Genomic DNA, 16,516 nt, shown 5'->3' with positions numbered 1-16,516 from the left:
GAGTGCTCAGGAACCTACATACCAAATTTCATCAAGATAACTCAAAATTTACTCAAGTTATCGTGTTAACGGACGGACGGACGGACATGGCTCAATCAAATTTTTTTTCGATCCTGATTATTTTGATATATGGAAGTCTATATATATCTCGATTCCTTTATATATGTACAACCAACCGTTATCCAATCAAACTTAATATACTCTGTGAGCTCTGCTCAACTGAGTATAAAAATAAAGAAAAACATAGGCATTTCGCTGATTTTTTCATGTAAAGTGCAAAAGCGGTGATTTTTTAAAATGTTTGTATGGTGAACCCCCAGAGGGGTTCCAGGGGGTGTGCCACTGGCATCGGAGGGTCAGGCCTCCAACTTTAGTGGGGGTCGGTCATACATTTGGACTCGATTGGAGCACTCTAAATGGGTCAAAGTGGATTTTTCAAAATTTGCCCCTACCCAAAAGTTCGACACAAATTGGGGGACATCAGAATTCGTTTTAGAGGTATGATTCCCTCGGCAAAGTTTCTTATTTTGATCCCTAGAATACGAGCAATGAGCGATTTTTAAATCGGTGGAAAGCAGCGGAGCGTAACAAAATTCTAGTAGGTCGCTTTCACCACACCAAAAACTTTATCACAATTTTTAACACAATTTAAGCGCACAAATATACTGATTGGAGTTTTAGAAAGAAAAAGTTAAAATTCTAAAAACATTAGCTGAATAAAAAGTGTACAAACAATTGTTAAATAACAAATACAGACAGTGGTAGTTTAACAAATTCTGCTGTGGTAAGTGGTGAATGTGACCTACTAGAATTTTGTGAAGCTTGCTTCACACGATTTTTCGTCCCTGCAACATTTTACTTTTCGATAATCTTTGTGAACGTGCAATTTTTTGCTGTCAAAAATCAAGAATTGCATTGAAGCATTTATCCTCAGCTTAGTTACCTTATAACATTTTTATACAGTAGAATTGCGAAAAAGTTAACTCTCGAGAAAGTTAAACGCTCGGCTAAGTTGACCGATCTTGAGCGTCCACGTAGCGCTCTAAAAAGTTACTATTGGTTAACTTTTCTGAGCTTTTTTTAAATTCAAAAGTTTGTTTGGCAAGAAAAACAAGTACGGTTATTCCCCTATTTCTGTGTTATCAGAGAATTTAAACACAATGAGAAGGCGTTTTTGCTAGATTCCAACTTTTTTGCATGTGAACACGTCTTGCACTTCACCACACACAATCCAATTTCAATGTTAACCAGTTAACAGAAGAAAATTCTCTGTCAACAGTTTCAGCTAGTGTTAAATTCTCTGGATTTTCTCTTAATATGATTTCTTTGTAGGAATATAGGTATTTAGTAGGATTAATTAAATTTAAATTTTATTACTTTTAGCAATATATTTGCTTGTTTTATAATTTAATATGAATTTGAATTTATTTAATATAATTTAGAAATCTTGAAAAAGGTAAAATAAGCTTAATTTCAATGGTAAATGGAGGGTTGAAAATAGCCTTATGACGTTGCAAATAAGTATATACGGTCTAAGTAACAGATAAGACAACGTGAAACTTATAGTACGTTTGGCGCACCTGTTAGGCAATAGTTTAAGGTTATAGGTGTTTCAGGTTCGAACCTCAATACAGCTTGTTTTCTTTTTTTTTTTTTATTGCTGAAAAATCCCGTTAACATATCGAATTATGAATTTTCGATAAGCAAAAGCCGATGTTATTTTGCTCATTCCAAAAAGTTTTCTTGAAAGTGCGGTTGACGCGATTAAAGTTACGCGGGTTTGAATATAATTAAAAAAATAAATTGCGATGTCGCGCGTTCGAAAATGTGTTGCTCGTGGGTGTTTGAACACCGAGAAGGTTTTGCCGGTCTTCCGTTGGCCGGTAAAGCCTTCTCAAGACAAGAAGTGGAGGGCGGCTTTGGGCATTGCCCTTGACGCCCATATTCCTAAATGGAATTATTATGTGTGCCGGGCACACTTTACAGACCGGGACCTTCATCATAAAGGCAACCGCCTGAGGGAGGATGCTGTGCCATACATTGGTAAGTAAAAATAATGGTTTAATTGTGTGAAAGTGGTGTAAAGGAGTTAAAAAAATATGTATGTGCGTGTGATGTGTGTATTTTCTATACCCAACAGAAAATTCTGTAAATGTTATTGGAAATACCTTTAAGTAAGTTTACAAAATAGGCGAAGTATAAATGCTTTCAATAGTAAATAAATTTAAATTTTCTTTTGTAAGCGTTGAGACCGAATGTTTGTTAATGATTTAGTTTTACAAAAAAAAATTAAATGTATTGCTTTCTTTTAAAATTGTATGTAAGCTTACATTTTTCAGCTTCTAACGAAATCAGCGTTTTATAAGCTTAATATCTATTTCTGTAAACTTACTTTTTAAAAATATTTTTATATAAATAAATATATTTTTGAAATAAATTTAATTATTATTCTTTTTTGGTTTATTTTATGTCTGCTATTTTGTTTTATTATATTGTATCCTTTTATATTCAAGTTTTTTTAAATTCATTTTATTATAATTTTTTTCTAATTCCTTTTATTAAATCTTTGGTTTATTTGCTTATGTTGTTTTATGTTTTATTATACTTTTATTTTCATTTATTTTACTAACATGTTTTTCTGTTTTTAATTTTTATTTTCTATAGTTTTTTTTTTTATCAAAGATTTTGAGCGGCATTATTTGTTAAATTTATTGGTTTTTTATAAAATTATTTTTTATTATTCTATTTTCTAGCGGCATTATTTTGTTAAATTTATTGGTTTTTTATAAAATTATTTTTTATTATTCTATTTTCTAAAGTTTTTTTTATCAAATATTTTGAGCGGCATTTTTTTTTTTTTTGTTAAATTTATTGATTTTTTTATACAATTTTTAATTGGGAAAAGCAACTAAATTATGGCATTTTCTATATAGATGCTACGGTTGCTGCCCCGATTGCCGAGGTCGCCGATGAGGAGCCGATGTGCTATGCAACCACTTTTTCTGCGCCCGTTTCTTCAACTCCAATTGCGGAGCCACGAAAACGTGCCAGAAAATGCTGCATAGGGTCCTGCGCAAAGGACGAAAGCTGTGTCCTTTATTCGTTCCCTAGCGACGAGGCTGCTTTCAATTCGTGGGCGACGGCATGTTGCTTAAATGTCCCTTTTAAAAACAGAAAAACGTTGAGCATTTGCGAACGTCACTTTGACAGCAAATATCTTGCAAAGAATAGAGTCCTGAAGGGTGCTTTTCCCAAATATCATGTGGAAGCAAATGATTTTAGTAGCTGTTCAGGCATTTCGGAGAATTGCGAAAATCCAAATGAAATGCCTGAAGGCACATTTGTATTGTCGGATGAAAGACCGGACATTACCCTTCAGGAGTTCGAAAAATTTTCTGACCTCTGGGCCAAGCGCGGGCACGGGCATTCGTCTGAGTTGGTAGGAGATGACATAGACATTTTTCAACATCCTGAACTTATGGCGAAAGTTTTTCAGATGTATCTGAAAAAAGACGTACAACGTTACAAACGCATTTTAGAGTTAGAAAAAGAAGTTCAGGATTTGAAAAAAGTACTTGAAACGGCTATTATACCTTCAGAAAACGCTAGTGCTGACGCTATTACATTCGCAAGAATGATAGTCGACACTACGTTTTCATATCCAAATGCAGAAAGTAAGACCTTGGCACAAAATATTAATTATATGTCCACAAAGGCCTACAACTTCCTCCGCGATGACTTAAATTTTGCATTGCCTCACAAAAAAACTCTTCTGTCGTGGCGACCAATAAAATATGTAGTACCAGGCATTGATAGTAACATTATTTCCAATTTGAAGACTGTTGTACGCGGGATGTCTGCAGATGAAAAAGTTTGTGAAATACTTTTTGACGAAATTTCGATCAAAAAAGATCTCGTATACAACAGAACAAAAGATAGAGATCTAATTGATGGCTTTGTTGACCTTGGCAATAATAGAAGAAAGCAGCAAGTTGCAGACAAGTGCTGCTTCTTCATGGTCAAAGGCATAACTTCTCATTGGAAATAAGTTTTATCATATTACACTGTCAAAAATGGTCTAAAGGCAGAAGAATTGCGTGAAATTTTATTTGAAAATATTCAAGCGGTTGAGGATGTAGGTCTATCTCTTAAAGCAGTAATTTGTGACCAGGCAAAGACGAATGTTTCAATGTACGAAGGTCTGAATGTCACAAAGGATCATCCGTTTATTTTTGTAAAAGGAAAAAAAATTTATTTCATGTATGACTATTGTCATCTGATAAAATCTGTACGAAATAATTTACATAAGTACAATCTCGTTACTGGAAACGGATTAGCCAGCTTCGCTGTCATTCGGAAGTTATATGAGGTAGACAAAAAAAATCCAAATTTTAAAATATGCCCAAAACTAACTTCTACCCATATAGATCCGAATTGTTTTGAAAAGATGAGTGTGTCTCGGGCGACACAAGTCCTTAGCAATTCCGTGGCAGCTGGCATTGACATGGCATGGAAGAAGGGCCTTTTTTCGGATGATTCTTTCGTTTTAAATCATGCCATTCCAACTCAGATTTTCGTAAAACGAATGAACGACATTTTCGATGAGCTTAATTGCAAAAAAATTTCAAGTAATAACCCGATTAAATGGCCTATGAATAGGAAAAATAATTTGAAAGTTAAAAGATTGATGGATCACGTCGAATATCTTGAGGCAATTGTAAATCCCAATGATAAAGTGACATGCTTCGAGGGATTAATTTTAACCATTAAAGCTATGATAAGTTTATCTAGCGATATTTTTGAAGATTACCCGAAGGTTGAATATATATTATTGGGTAAATTGAATCAAGATGCGCTTGAAAACCTTTTTTATAAAATTCGAGCTAGTCAAGGCATCAATACCCATCCATCTGCGCATGATATCCAATATATAGTTGCTCGTTTGGTTACAATGCGCATTTTAAGATATAGATTTGATAACAAAAACAAAGGTAATAACTGTGAAGATGATGAAGACTTGGATTTAGAATGGAATACACTTCAAGAAGACGCTGGTGATGAACTATTCCAGGTAAATGAACAAGTTGTTTTGACCGAGGTCGCTGATCCAACGGATCAAGCTGATGAATCAAAAGAAGTTGACGAAGACGACCTTCTTGAAGAAGAAGAGGAACTTCTTGATTATGAAGAGGAAGAGGCATATCCTCTTAGTGTCATACCAGCGTTAGGCAATTTTTCCCCACTCACATTAGAAGATGAGGAAGAAGTTATTCCAGGGGAAATTCAAGTTCAGAGGTACTACACAGGATATACCATTTGTAATACTTTATTTAACAAACTGAATTGCGATAATTGTTCCAAAGCTACGGTAAAACCATATTGCGACTTGAACTCCGATTCGGAAGCCCTTATTCGGTCAAAAAATTATAAAGGGAATGAGAGATTATTGTTAGTGAACCCAAGCGATGATGTATTCGAATTATGTCATCGCCAAATGTTCTGGTATAAACAAATATTTAGCCAGAGATCTCATTACCCTGGTTTAAAAGAAAATATAATTGACATTTTGACCACTTTGACCGAACATGAGTTTCCAAATTGGTTTTCGGAAGCTGGGCCTTGTTTGGAACACCGTAAGCAACTATTAGATTCATTAGTTGTTGTTTTATTATTTAAAAATGCGAGATGGATGGCTAGAGATGACTTGATTACCACTCGAGAGCGCCATAAAAGCAATAAATTAAAACGACTAAATGCTCAACCTAGGAAAATTTAGCTCATCCATAGCCAAGCGTAATTGACAGTAGTAGTTGCTAGGGACAATCGGATAGTAAGTAAAATGTATATTTAAATGCAAAAAAATACTATGATTTCAATTATCAAATATGCAATAATTTGAAACTTGGACAATTCATGTGCACTCCTGATAGTTTGTACGTAAATACATACCCTGGAACCATAGTGCTGTAACCGCCATTCTGGTACCGTATTCATTAAAATGAAGGATAGTAGATTGTAATTTTTAAAATGATTAAAAAAAAAATCACATGTGACTAAAATCTAATATGATTGCAATATTTGTTACGAGACGGACGCAACCAATATAAAAGTATCTTGTCAAATATCGACAGAAATCAGCTGTTCTAACAATCAATTAAAATTTACAGCTTGCGCTGCCATCTATCGTATGGTATCAACTGCCGGTAATGCAGTGCAAGTATTTACAATAGTGCCATAGTACAAATAGATTTCTTTGTGTGCTGACAATCGTTTATTTTTAACAAATTATTTGAATAAAATATACATAGCTAAACAAAAGCACTACGACCAGAATTGCCCAAAGTTCGCTAATAGACCGGATCGCCGTCTTTACAACCAAAACTTTATTTATAGGTCTGAATTCCAAATAAGAGCGAAAAAGGAACCCGTACATAAAAACAACAATTGGAAATAATATATATAATACTTTGTTATTACCGTCAAATTTGATTGTAATATTTTACAACTCTGCATTTCGAGAAGTAAAATTTTGCCTGCGGATTGGTGGTATTATTTACTGAGCTTTTGGAAACTACGCTAAAATAACGTTCATGCTCGATAAGGTCGACAAAATAATCCCGTAAAAGTTCAGAAAACAATACCAAAATATTCGTGAAACGGTACCAAAAAAAAGGTGCAAAAAATTATAACGAAAACAATCCCTAATCAATTCAGAGCTACTCCCGAAGTGAGTCATAGATGGTTGTGAAATGATCTTGAAACATCCCCGAAATCATCAGTTCGAAAATTATCAGAAGGCAGTCGGAAATAAACTGGAAATAATTCTAAAATCACCCTAAAATTTCTACGAAGAGAAAATCAGGAAATTATGGCAAAACAGACCCTAAAAGGTTCAAGTTATATTTCTTAAGCCTTGATCTATATAATTCCAAGTACTTTTGGACAAATAGGCTAAGATTTATAACCTTTTTAAAAACAATGTTTCAAAAGAGTTTTTTTTAAATCTCAGTTTAAGGGTCATATAAATCGAGGTCTAACTATTATTGGTCAAGGTCAACATATTTACATAAAGACATAACCTATAAAAAATATTTTCCCATTTTTCAAAATATAGCCAGTACATTTTTCCACGTTAAAAGCTCCCTGTTTAATTAAAATCTAAGCTGTTCTGGCGTGATTGAGATAGTAAGACAAACATCTCGTCTTATAACTGGATTGCTGAAAAGGGTTCGGATAGGTCGGAAACCGAATATCTACCAGATATCCGGCCCAACTTTTTTATATTTTAAGTAACAGAAAAATCAACTTTATTTTGCTGAACAATTTATTGCGCTGAACAATTTTTCAGTGATTCTCTCTAATCAATAAAAAAATCATAATAGTTAATAGGTCTAATTGCTCAAATCGAATGGAACCTTGAGCATGATTAGATAATGAGCGATTGAAATCGATAGACTGGTTTCGCCAACTTTGATTTTATGTGTTAAAATTATGTTTATTCAATTAAGCTGCTACCAGTGACGTATTATTTGGTCTGATAATGTTAGCAGTTCTTTTTTGTTTTGTCTGCAAATCATAAATGTGGAAGGCTTCCACTAAAAACTTTTAAAAACTGACCTTTATACACATATTGCATTCTTGAGCAGTAAACATGAAGTAAAAACGCTTTTGGTGTCAACTACTTTTTGATACTTATGTATAAACATGTGGGTAAAACCCGCAAAACAGAACGCACTTCAACTATGATCCCTTCGAAATTTTCGGACAACAATATTTGCAATATACGAAAGCATATGGCCAAGTTTGAAACTTCAATTTGATAAATTGAGAAAGATATGACAAAAATCCTCTTTTCTGAAAAATCGGTTGTATGAGGGATATATGCTATAGTGGTCCGATGCGGATGGTTCCGGCAAATGTCTAATCGGACACCTAAATATACAGGCTCACCAAATTTTTCATTCTCAAAAATTGAGGGACTAGTTTGCATATAAACAGACAGACGGCCAGACGGACATGGTTAACTCAACTCAGCTCTTCATCCTGATCATTTCGATATACTTATTGGTGGGTCTATCTATTTTCTTTTAAGGACTTACACTTTTGAGATTCGTGACATAGTTAATATACCATTCTTTTTCATGAAACATTAGACTGGGTCGATTTATTAACCGATATCGCGCCTTCGATTTTTCGATAGGATTTGTGCTCAGGAAAAAAAAGTTCCACTACGCATACCCAAAAAAATAATTTTCGAGCCTGCGAAATTTTATTTTTTTGACTTTTTTTCAACTTTGATTTTTAAGGTTTTTTTTTCATGACCTACTAAAAAAATTGTCTTTTGATTGTAAATTTTCATAACATATATTTTTTTATACACTGCTGTACTTGTACACAGGGTGTTATAACTTTGATTGGATAACGGTTGATTGTAAAGGTATAAAGGAATCGAGATAGATATAGACTTCAATATATCAAAATCATCAGTATCGAAAAAAAAATTTGATTGAGCCATGCCCGTCCGTCTGTGCGTCTGTCTGTTAACACGATAACTTGAGTAAGCATTGAGATACCTTCACCAAATTTGTTACACGAGCTTATTTGGACCCAGATTAGATTGGTATTGAAAATGAGCGAAATCGGATGATAACCACGCCCACTTTTTATATATATAACAGTTTGGAAAACACAAAAAACCTGATTATTTAGTAAATAATACACCTAGAATGTTAAAATTTGACGTGTGGACTGATATTGAGACTCTTGATAAAAATTTGAAATTTTCTTTAAATGGGCGTGGCACAGCCCACTTGTGATAAAATCAATTTTACAAATATTTTTAATCATAAATCAAAAATCGTTAAACCTACCGTAACAAAATTCGGCAGAGAGGTTGCCTTTACTATCAGGAATGCTTTGAAGAAAAATTAACGAAATCGGTTAAGGACCACGCCCACTTTTATATAAAAGATTTTTAAAAGGGTCATGGACGAATAAAATAAGCTATATATTTGCCACTGGCCGTGGCACCGCCTCTTTTCGGACTAAGCAATTTTGTATGTTTCTATGTTTGTAACGCTATTAAGCACACAAAACAAACAACAAAAGCATTTCAAGTGTACAGCTGGGTATGTAATGTTCGGTTTCACCCTTACTTGTTTTTTCAAAAAATTGTTATCGACAACGTTTTTATCGGACATTTTTGGGTCGGACAGGGTACACATATGAAAATTTGAAACCTTAAACATTAAAAATCAAAGTCGAAAAAAGTAAGGAAAATGACATATCGCAGGCTCGAAAATTATTTTTTTTTGGGTATGCGTAGTAGAACTTTTTTTCCTGAGCCCAAATCCTATTGAAAAATCGATGGCGCGATATCCGTTAACTTTCGTCCATACAAATCAACCCACCCTAATATATGTACATACCCAAAAATATACAAAAGTGATCATAACATGATCCGAAAATTGTACCGATCTTATCTTATCCCAAAATAAAATAATTAAAAAAAAATGTTTAAGTTAAACGGTTTTATTGAAAACAATACTTACATGAAGTAATAATAATACTAAAAGCTATAAAATAATTAGGTAGGTCCTAGGTACTAGTCATCACACTCCTCATCAATCTAGAGCCTATTATTTCTCATTCTATTTAGTTCATTTAGTGACTCATTATTACAAGGACTCTTTCCGGACAATTTGTTACAATCTAAGTCCTCAATACATAATCCTTCCAAAGAATTTACTCGACTCTGCGCCACGTATGCTTGTCCCTCCTCCAACTCCAAAATATTTTTATGTCACTTCTACCGGACTGTATGTAATATTTGTTCCAAATATGAGCCAAATCGGACATCAGAGGTCGCTTTCTGTTCATGTATGTGTTATGTGTTCCAAATATGGACCACATCGGACCACAAATACGATTTTTGTAAATATATCGATGCTTGCGCCACCTAGCGGTGATTTTTTCATAGGTCCCTTTCTATTATTGTATGTATCATGGGTTCCAAATATGGACCAAATCGGACCACAAATACGATTTTTGTAAATATCTCGATACTTGCGCCACCTAGCGGCGATTTTTTTCATAGGTCCCTTTCTATTATTGTATGTATTATGTGTTCCAAATATGAGCTAAATCGGCCCACAAATACCAATTTTGTGAATATCTCGATCCTTGCGCCACCTTCTGGCGATTTTTTTCCAAGCTTGTAGCTAATCAGGAAGTTATACTATGTTCAAACACACACCAAATTGGCAATTTATACTATTTGGGCAATTTATTACGCAATTTATCATATAATAAATTGTAATAATAAATTGCCAATTTAAAAAAAATTGCGTAATAAATTGTTTCAAACAGCAAATACAACCTTGTAAAGTGTGTTTATTGAGTAGATTTCAACGTCAGTTGCGCATGGCTGAACTATATGGTTGGCTCATCTCATCAGCTGATTTTATGTCTTTCATTTCACTGGAGTAGGGATTGTCAAAAGAAGATGGTAAACTCAAAATGAAACGAAAACATTGAACACATTTTCTTACAACACACAAAAATTTCAAAGTTTTATGTTTTCATTCCATTTCATTCGCCTAATACCAACACGCACATTTTGACAGTCTGAACAAAGGTATGTTCTTGCTGTAGAGATGAGCCAACCAGCTATCAAATTACTATTGTGTAAGCTAAATCGAGTTGTATGAACAGCACTCAATTCAAATCGAAATTTCCTCAATTTATTTTTCTGTTTGAACATAGTATTACTTAAATTTCAATTACAAAATTCGTGCCAGCCAGCCAACCAACCAAACAGCCAGCCTGTCAAGTCAAGCTAAATAAAACCGTTTAAAACTCAGAAATCACACCAAAACGATCCTGAAACAATCCCAAAACGGTCACTAAATTATCCCAAAACAATCCCTAAAAAAAAAAAATAAAAAAAAAAATAAATGTAAGGCGCGATAACCTCCGAAGAGATCTAAGGCCGAACTTCTCTTCCAATTTGCGTCGTGCTCCTCTTGATTTTCCCTACAAATTGGCCGGACGGGACCTACATGTTTTATGCCGACTCCGAACGGCATCTGCAAGGCAGATGAGTTTTAACTGAGAGCTTTTCATATCAAAAATACACCCGGAGCGCTTGCCAAACACTGCCGAGGGGCCACCCCGCTTAGACAAATTTTCTTCTAATTTAAAAACCTTATTTCTAAAATTTTGATGTTGCTTGCCCGGGGTGCGAACACAGGGCATACGGTGTGGTAGGCGGAGCACGCTACCATCACACCACGGTGGCCGCCACAACAGTCCCTAAACAGTCCTGAAATCAGAAATGATCCCGAAATAGTTCCAAATTATCTGGAAAGAATTCCGAAAGAGTTCCAAAATTACCACAAACTCAAAATGGTCTCAAAATGCGTAGTCCGAATTAATCACTCAAAAGCTTCGAAATTAATCCAAAATAGTTCATAAATAATGCCAATAACCAATGAATAAATGAACAGTTGGATAAAAACAGGAGTATAACCATGGGCCATGGCGTATAAGTAACATAGTTTGGATTCACATAGCAAATGCAGCAAATATTCGTATTGACTCATTTACTTACACAATTAAATTGAAAGAAATAACTTTTTTGTTAGTGATTTTGGACCACAGTAGAATTTTTACTGATTTCTTCGATAAGATTCGGCCGATAAATGAAAGTGAAAAGCCCTTTATGGAAAAAATCAGAAATTACTTTTATTATATGTAATACCAAACACTTTATTGAAGCCCACTACTTTTCTTCGAACTAGTTAAATTATTGAAACCAACTACTTGTTGGGAACCGGTTTTTTGAACTGGTTAACTGGTAACTTTTTCAGTTGTTAGTAGTTAGTAAATTTTGCGAAAACTTTTACTTTCTCGGATTAAGTAACTATAATTGAAAATTTTGACTTCTTTAGAATAAGTCACTTATTTGCAAAATTAGAATTTTTGAGAATAAGTAACTTTTTCGAATCGCATAGCACAGCATCTAAATGCGTGTTAGAGTATAAGCAGTCTCTGGAGAGAATCGGGACAGGGAGAAGCATACATCTATATTGGGTCCCAGGGCATATGCGAATAGATGGGAATGAAAAAGCGACGAACTAGCTAAAAAGGGCGCATTCCTTGAAGCTTACTGCGTAGACGTCCAATTAGACTGGGCGAGATTAAGCGAAGGCGAGAGGTGCACATGATCGACCAAGCGGGAAAGGCGTGGGTTCAAGCGCGGGGCTGTAAAGTGTCGAAGATTATGTGTAGGTCTAACAACCTTAGACTAACAAAGTTGCTTCTATCATTAAAAAAAGAGTGGATTGTAGAGTCATGACGGGTATTCTGACTGAATACTGCTTTCTGGCGTCACATGCCTTTAAATTAGGCTTGGTCAGTGATAGCAGATGTAGGAAGTGCGGGTTGGAAGAGGAAACGATCGAGCAGTTCTGTGCTCGTGCCCTGCACTTGCTAGGCTGGGACTCCAGCTTTTAGGATTGATACAGCTGTCAGATCTAGAAGCAACAAGTGGCTTAAGTCCTAGGAAGCTTCTAGTATTTGCCAAGAGGTCGGAGTTATTATATAACATAGGTCCTGCTTTTTGATAGGGTTTTTCAGTTTGGTCGTTAAAACAAACTTCTGGTAACACTACGGACTCAATCAGTCTATGTGAGGTCGTCATGGACCGGCCAGTTCAACCTAACCTAACTTTTTCGAAAATTTTGAGTTTTTCAGAATTAGTAAGTTTTAAAGAAATCCTGATCATTTCGATATACTTATTGGTTGGCCTATCTCTTTTCCTTTATGGACTTACAACTTTGAGATTCGTGACAAAATTAAAATAACATTTCATTTCCATGAAAAATCAAACGAAATGTACATGCAGACTCATTCTTGTTAATGATCGATTTTGTTGTTGTTGTTGTGCATGGCGACTTACATTGCTTTCATTTTTCTCCAATTTGCTTTCCATTTGCAGTGAATAAGCAAGCGTATTATTTGATAAAACTTTTTTTTTAATAACTTCCCTTTTGCACTGATGTTTTATCACTTAATAACAATTTATGTTTACCATAAAGTAATAAAGTCGGGCACTAGTATTTAGTAAAAGTTATAGCACACTGATATTTATTATGCATTTATGACATTTGCTACTATGAATAATTTTATATATATGTATGTAATATTTGAATAGTATTAGTTACTTTTTTATTTTTATATTTTTATCTTTTTTTTTTATATAATTCACGATATCGTGCACTTCCGAGTTATCAGTGCGATCGACACGCTTTGTATGTTCTCTGAGTATTTTTTGTTTTTATTATTAAAAATTTTTTTTTTTTTTTTGCTTTAGTATTTTAATTCTGTCCACCAGAAAGCTCTGTCCGATTCGCGCGCTAGTAAATTCTGTTTAATGTTAAATCGGCCGGTGCGCTTTTATACGAATATCCAGTCATTATGTTTATATGTATTAACCTGGGTCGATTTGTATGGACGAAAGTTAACCGATATCGCGCCATCGATTTTCGATAGGATTTGGGCTCAGGAAAAAAAGTTACACTACGTATACCAAAAAAAAATAATTGTGAATGCGAAAAATTGGCGAAGGGGTAAATTTTTCGACCAAAACACTCCTCAAAACCCAAAAAATATTTTTATCGCCAACGTTTTTACAACAGTTTTTTGAAAAAAAAAAAATTATTTTTTGGGTTTTGGGGAGTGTTTTGGTCGAAAAATTTACCCTTTCGCAGGTTCGAAAATAATTTTTTTGGTTATGCGTAGTGGAACTTTTTTTCCTGAGACCAAATCCTATCGAAAAATCAATGGCGCGATATCGGTTAATAAATCGACCCAGTCTAATATGTATGGTTGTGTCTGTATTGATGAAACGCGTTAGCTCCAGCCGATCCGCACGTCACATCCAATATCTCACGAGTACTTTTATGTCAGTAGTTATTGTTATTTGGCAGTTATGAGAACAAACATTTTAAGTAATTTGCATTTGTGTTAGTAGATTATTGCAACGCTATATTGGTGGCAGTGGTAGTGGGTAGAGTGCAGCCTCAATATGATTTGATTTATTTATTCGAAGTCTACTTATCTAGAGACACAAAAACTATCGGGCATCAAATAGTAACAGCAGTAACTAACGTTGTATGAGAGTAAAAAGCATCGGTTGAAGGTGTTATAGTATTACGAAAACTCTTGAGGCGGATAAACGGAACAAATTTTAAATATATGTATTAGACTGGGTCGATTTATTAACCGATATCGCACCATCGATTTTTCGATAGGATTTGGGCTCAGGAAAAAAAAGTGCCACTACGCATATCCAAAAAACTATTTTCGAGCCTGCGAAGTTTTATTTTTTTGACTTTTTTCGACTTTTAAGGCTTTTTTTTTATGACCTACTAAAAAAATTTTCATTTGATTGTAAAATTTTCATGTATACCCTGTCCGACCCAAAAATGTCCGCTAACAACGTTCTCGATAACAGTGTTTTGAAAAAAAAAAATATTTTTTGTTATCGACAACGTTTTTAGCGGACATTTTTGGGTCGGACAGGGTATACAAAAAAATAATTTTTTTTGTTATCTCCAACGTTTTTAGCGGACATTTTTGGGCGGACAGGGTATACATGAAAATTTTACAATCAAATGAACATTTTTTTAGTAGGTCATGAAAAAAACCTTAAAACTCAAAGTCGAAAAAAGTCAAAAAAAATGAAATTTCGCAGGCTCGAAAATTATTTTTTTGTGTATGCGTAGTGGAACTTTTTTCCTGCGCCCAAATCCTATCGAAAAATCGATGGCGCGATATCGGTTAACTTTCGTCCATACAAATCGACCCACCCTAATATGTATGCCACATTATAAATTAGCTCCGTCCTCTTGCCAAGTACTAAAAGTTTTCTGGATCCTAACTTGTTTGCTGCCTCGAAAACTGATAACTCTCCCGTCCCATACAGTTTTCTTACTCCTAGCAACGCCGAATCCCTATCCAACCACAATGATTTGGAAATGCGACTTTGTGCTAAGCATTCCTAGTAGGGATGACTGAGCGGAGTCGGATAGTTGGCTTGTGGTTGACGCAACATTTCCATATACACTGACGGTTCTAAGCTAAACGGCAGAGTTAGAGATGAAGCCTATTCAAGCCATCTACATCTCCAACTCTCCTTCAGATTAACCAATCGCTGTAGTGTCTTCTAGACAGAAGCATCAGTCATCATGGAAGCCGCAGTTAGGATAGGGCCACACAATATCGGCAAATGAAATATTTATTTTCAGCGACAGCTAGGCTGCTACCAAAACTTTAAACTCTTTTTCGTTCAATTCTGTACTAACACTAAACTATCGCCGATCTCTGCAGAAGCTAGCTCAACGGAACCGTGTACATCTCACATAGGTCCCGGGGTACAGAGACATCGAGAGAAACTGCATTGCAAACGAACTTGCTAGGCGGGGTATTACCAGGCAGATTCTTACTGTTTAAGAACGCTTAGATGTGTCCATTGCCACACGCAAGCTAATACTGAAAGAGCACATCCATCTTCAAACCGACGAAAGATGGTTACAAAAACACCGGTGTATCTAACACCCTTAAAAAGGGCAAAATCTCCACACTTGTAGGTGTACTAACTGGGCACTGCCTTATACGTAGGCATGCAGAAAAGTTAGCAGCGCCTTGTTGTAGGAGTTGTAAAGAGGGTGAAAGGAAGGGCACGGTGGTTCATCTTCAACTGCAACTGACTGGCGTAAGACAGCGCTTTCTGTGACAATCTGCGTTAGGTCGTTGAGTATGATGTCAAGGACTTGGTAGCATTTATCAGGTCCCCAAAATGGTTAATAGAGAAAAGTTAATGGTGTCGTTTTGTGGTATCACAACGCGCGTAATGTCACTGGCCTAGGTGTGCTTTCGTGCACCCACTTCAATCTATTCCAACATTCACATACGTGAAACTGTAACTTGTTCGGCAGTAAGACATCATGAGTTTAACTGTTGGAACTCGAGGCCGAAGTAGTATCCTGGCGGGCACCGTCATCGCACGCTATCGATAAGCTTTGACGGGTGCCATAATGTTTAGTTCCACTCAAAGGGGGACTAAAGGCGAGACGGAGTACAAAGGAAGAACACAATTTCTGTATTGACAAGCATTACCTTTGCATGGGGACCTGATCACAGGAAGTAGTATCCTCAGAAGGCTTCCTGGCGTGGCATCGTCATCGGACGCCATCAATAACCTTTGATGGGTACCATAATGTTTAGGCCCCTCAAAAGGGGACTACAGGCAAGACGGAGTGCAAAGAAAGGACGCAATTTCACTATTCGCAAGCATTACCCTTGCATGTGTACCTGGCCACAGGAACGTTGAGGGCAACGAGGAGGCTGACGAGCATGCAAAGTCAGGAGCCCTGATGAATGCGGTAGAGGTGGTCGAGATGCATCATCTAATTATATCTATCAAAAGAAAGTACATGTCAGATTCAAGGAG

General features: G+C 35.5%; 1 protein-coding gene across 2 annotated transcripts in view; it reads right to left on the bottom strand.

Moving 5' to 3' along the window:
• The window catches only part of LOC137247004 (solute carrier family 2, facilitated glucose transporter member 3-like), a 52,898-nt gene extending 39,481 nt beyond the window's left edge, over positions 1-13,417 (bottom strand). For both annotated transcript variants that reach the window (XM_067778070.1, XM_067778071.1), the window contains exon 1: positions 12,962-13,417. In XM_067778070.1, the coding sequence (XP_067634171.1) occupies positions 12,962-12,994 (33 nt within the window). In that variant the 5' untranslated portion in view covers positions 12,995-13,417. The remainder of the gene's footprint in view (positions 1-12,961) is intronic.
• Positions 13,418-16,516: the final 3,099 nt, after the last annotated feature.

Source organism: Eurosta solidaginis, chromosome 3, assembly GCF_040869045.1.
Source record: "Eurosta solidaginis isolate ZX-2024a chromosome 3, ASM4086904v1, whole genome shotgun sequence".
NCBI classification, from domain to species: domain Eukaryota; kingdom Metazoa; phylum Arthropoda; class Insecta; order Diptera; family Tephritidae; genus Eurosta; species Eurosta solidaginis.
Note: the sequence above shows the minus strand (reverse complement) of the source record. Positions and strands in the feature narration are given on the sequence as shown.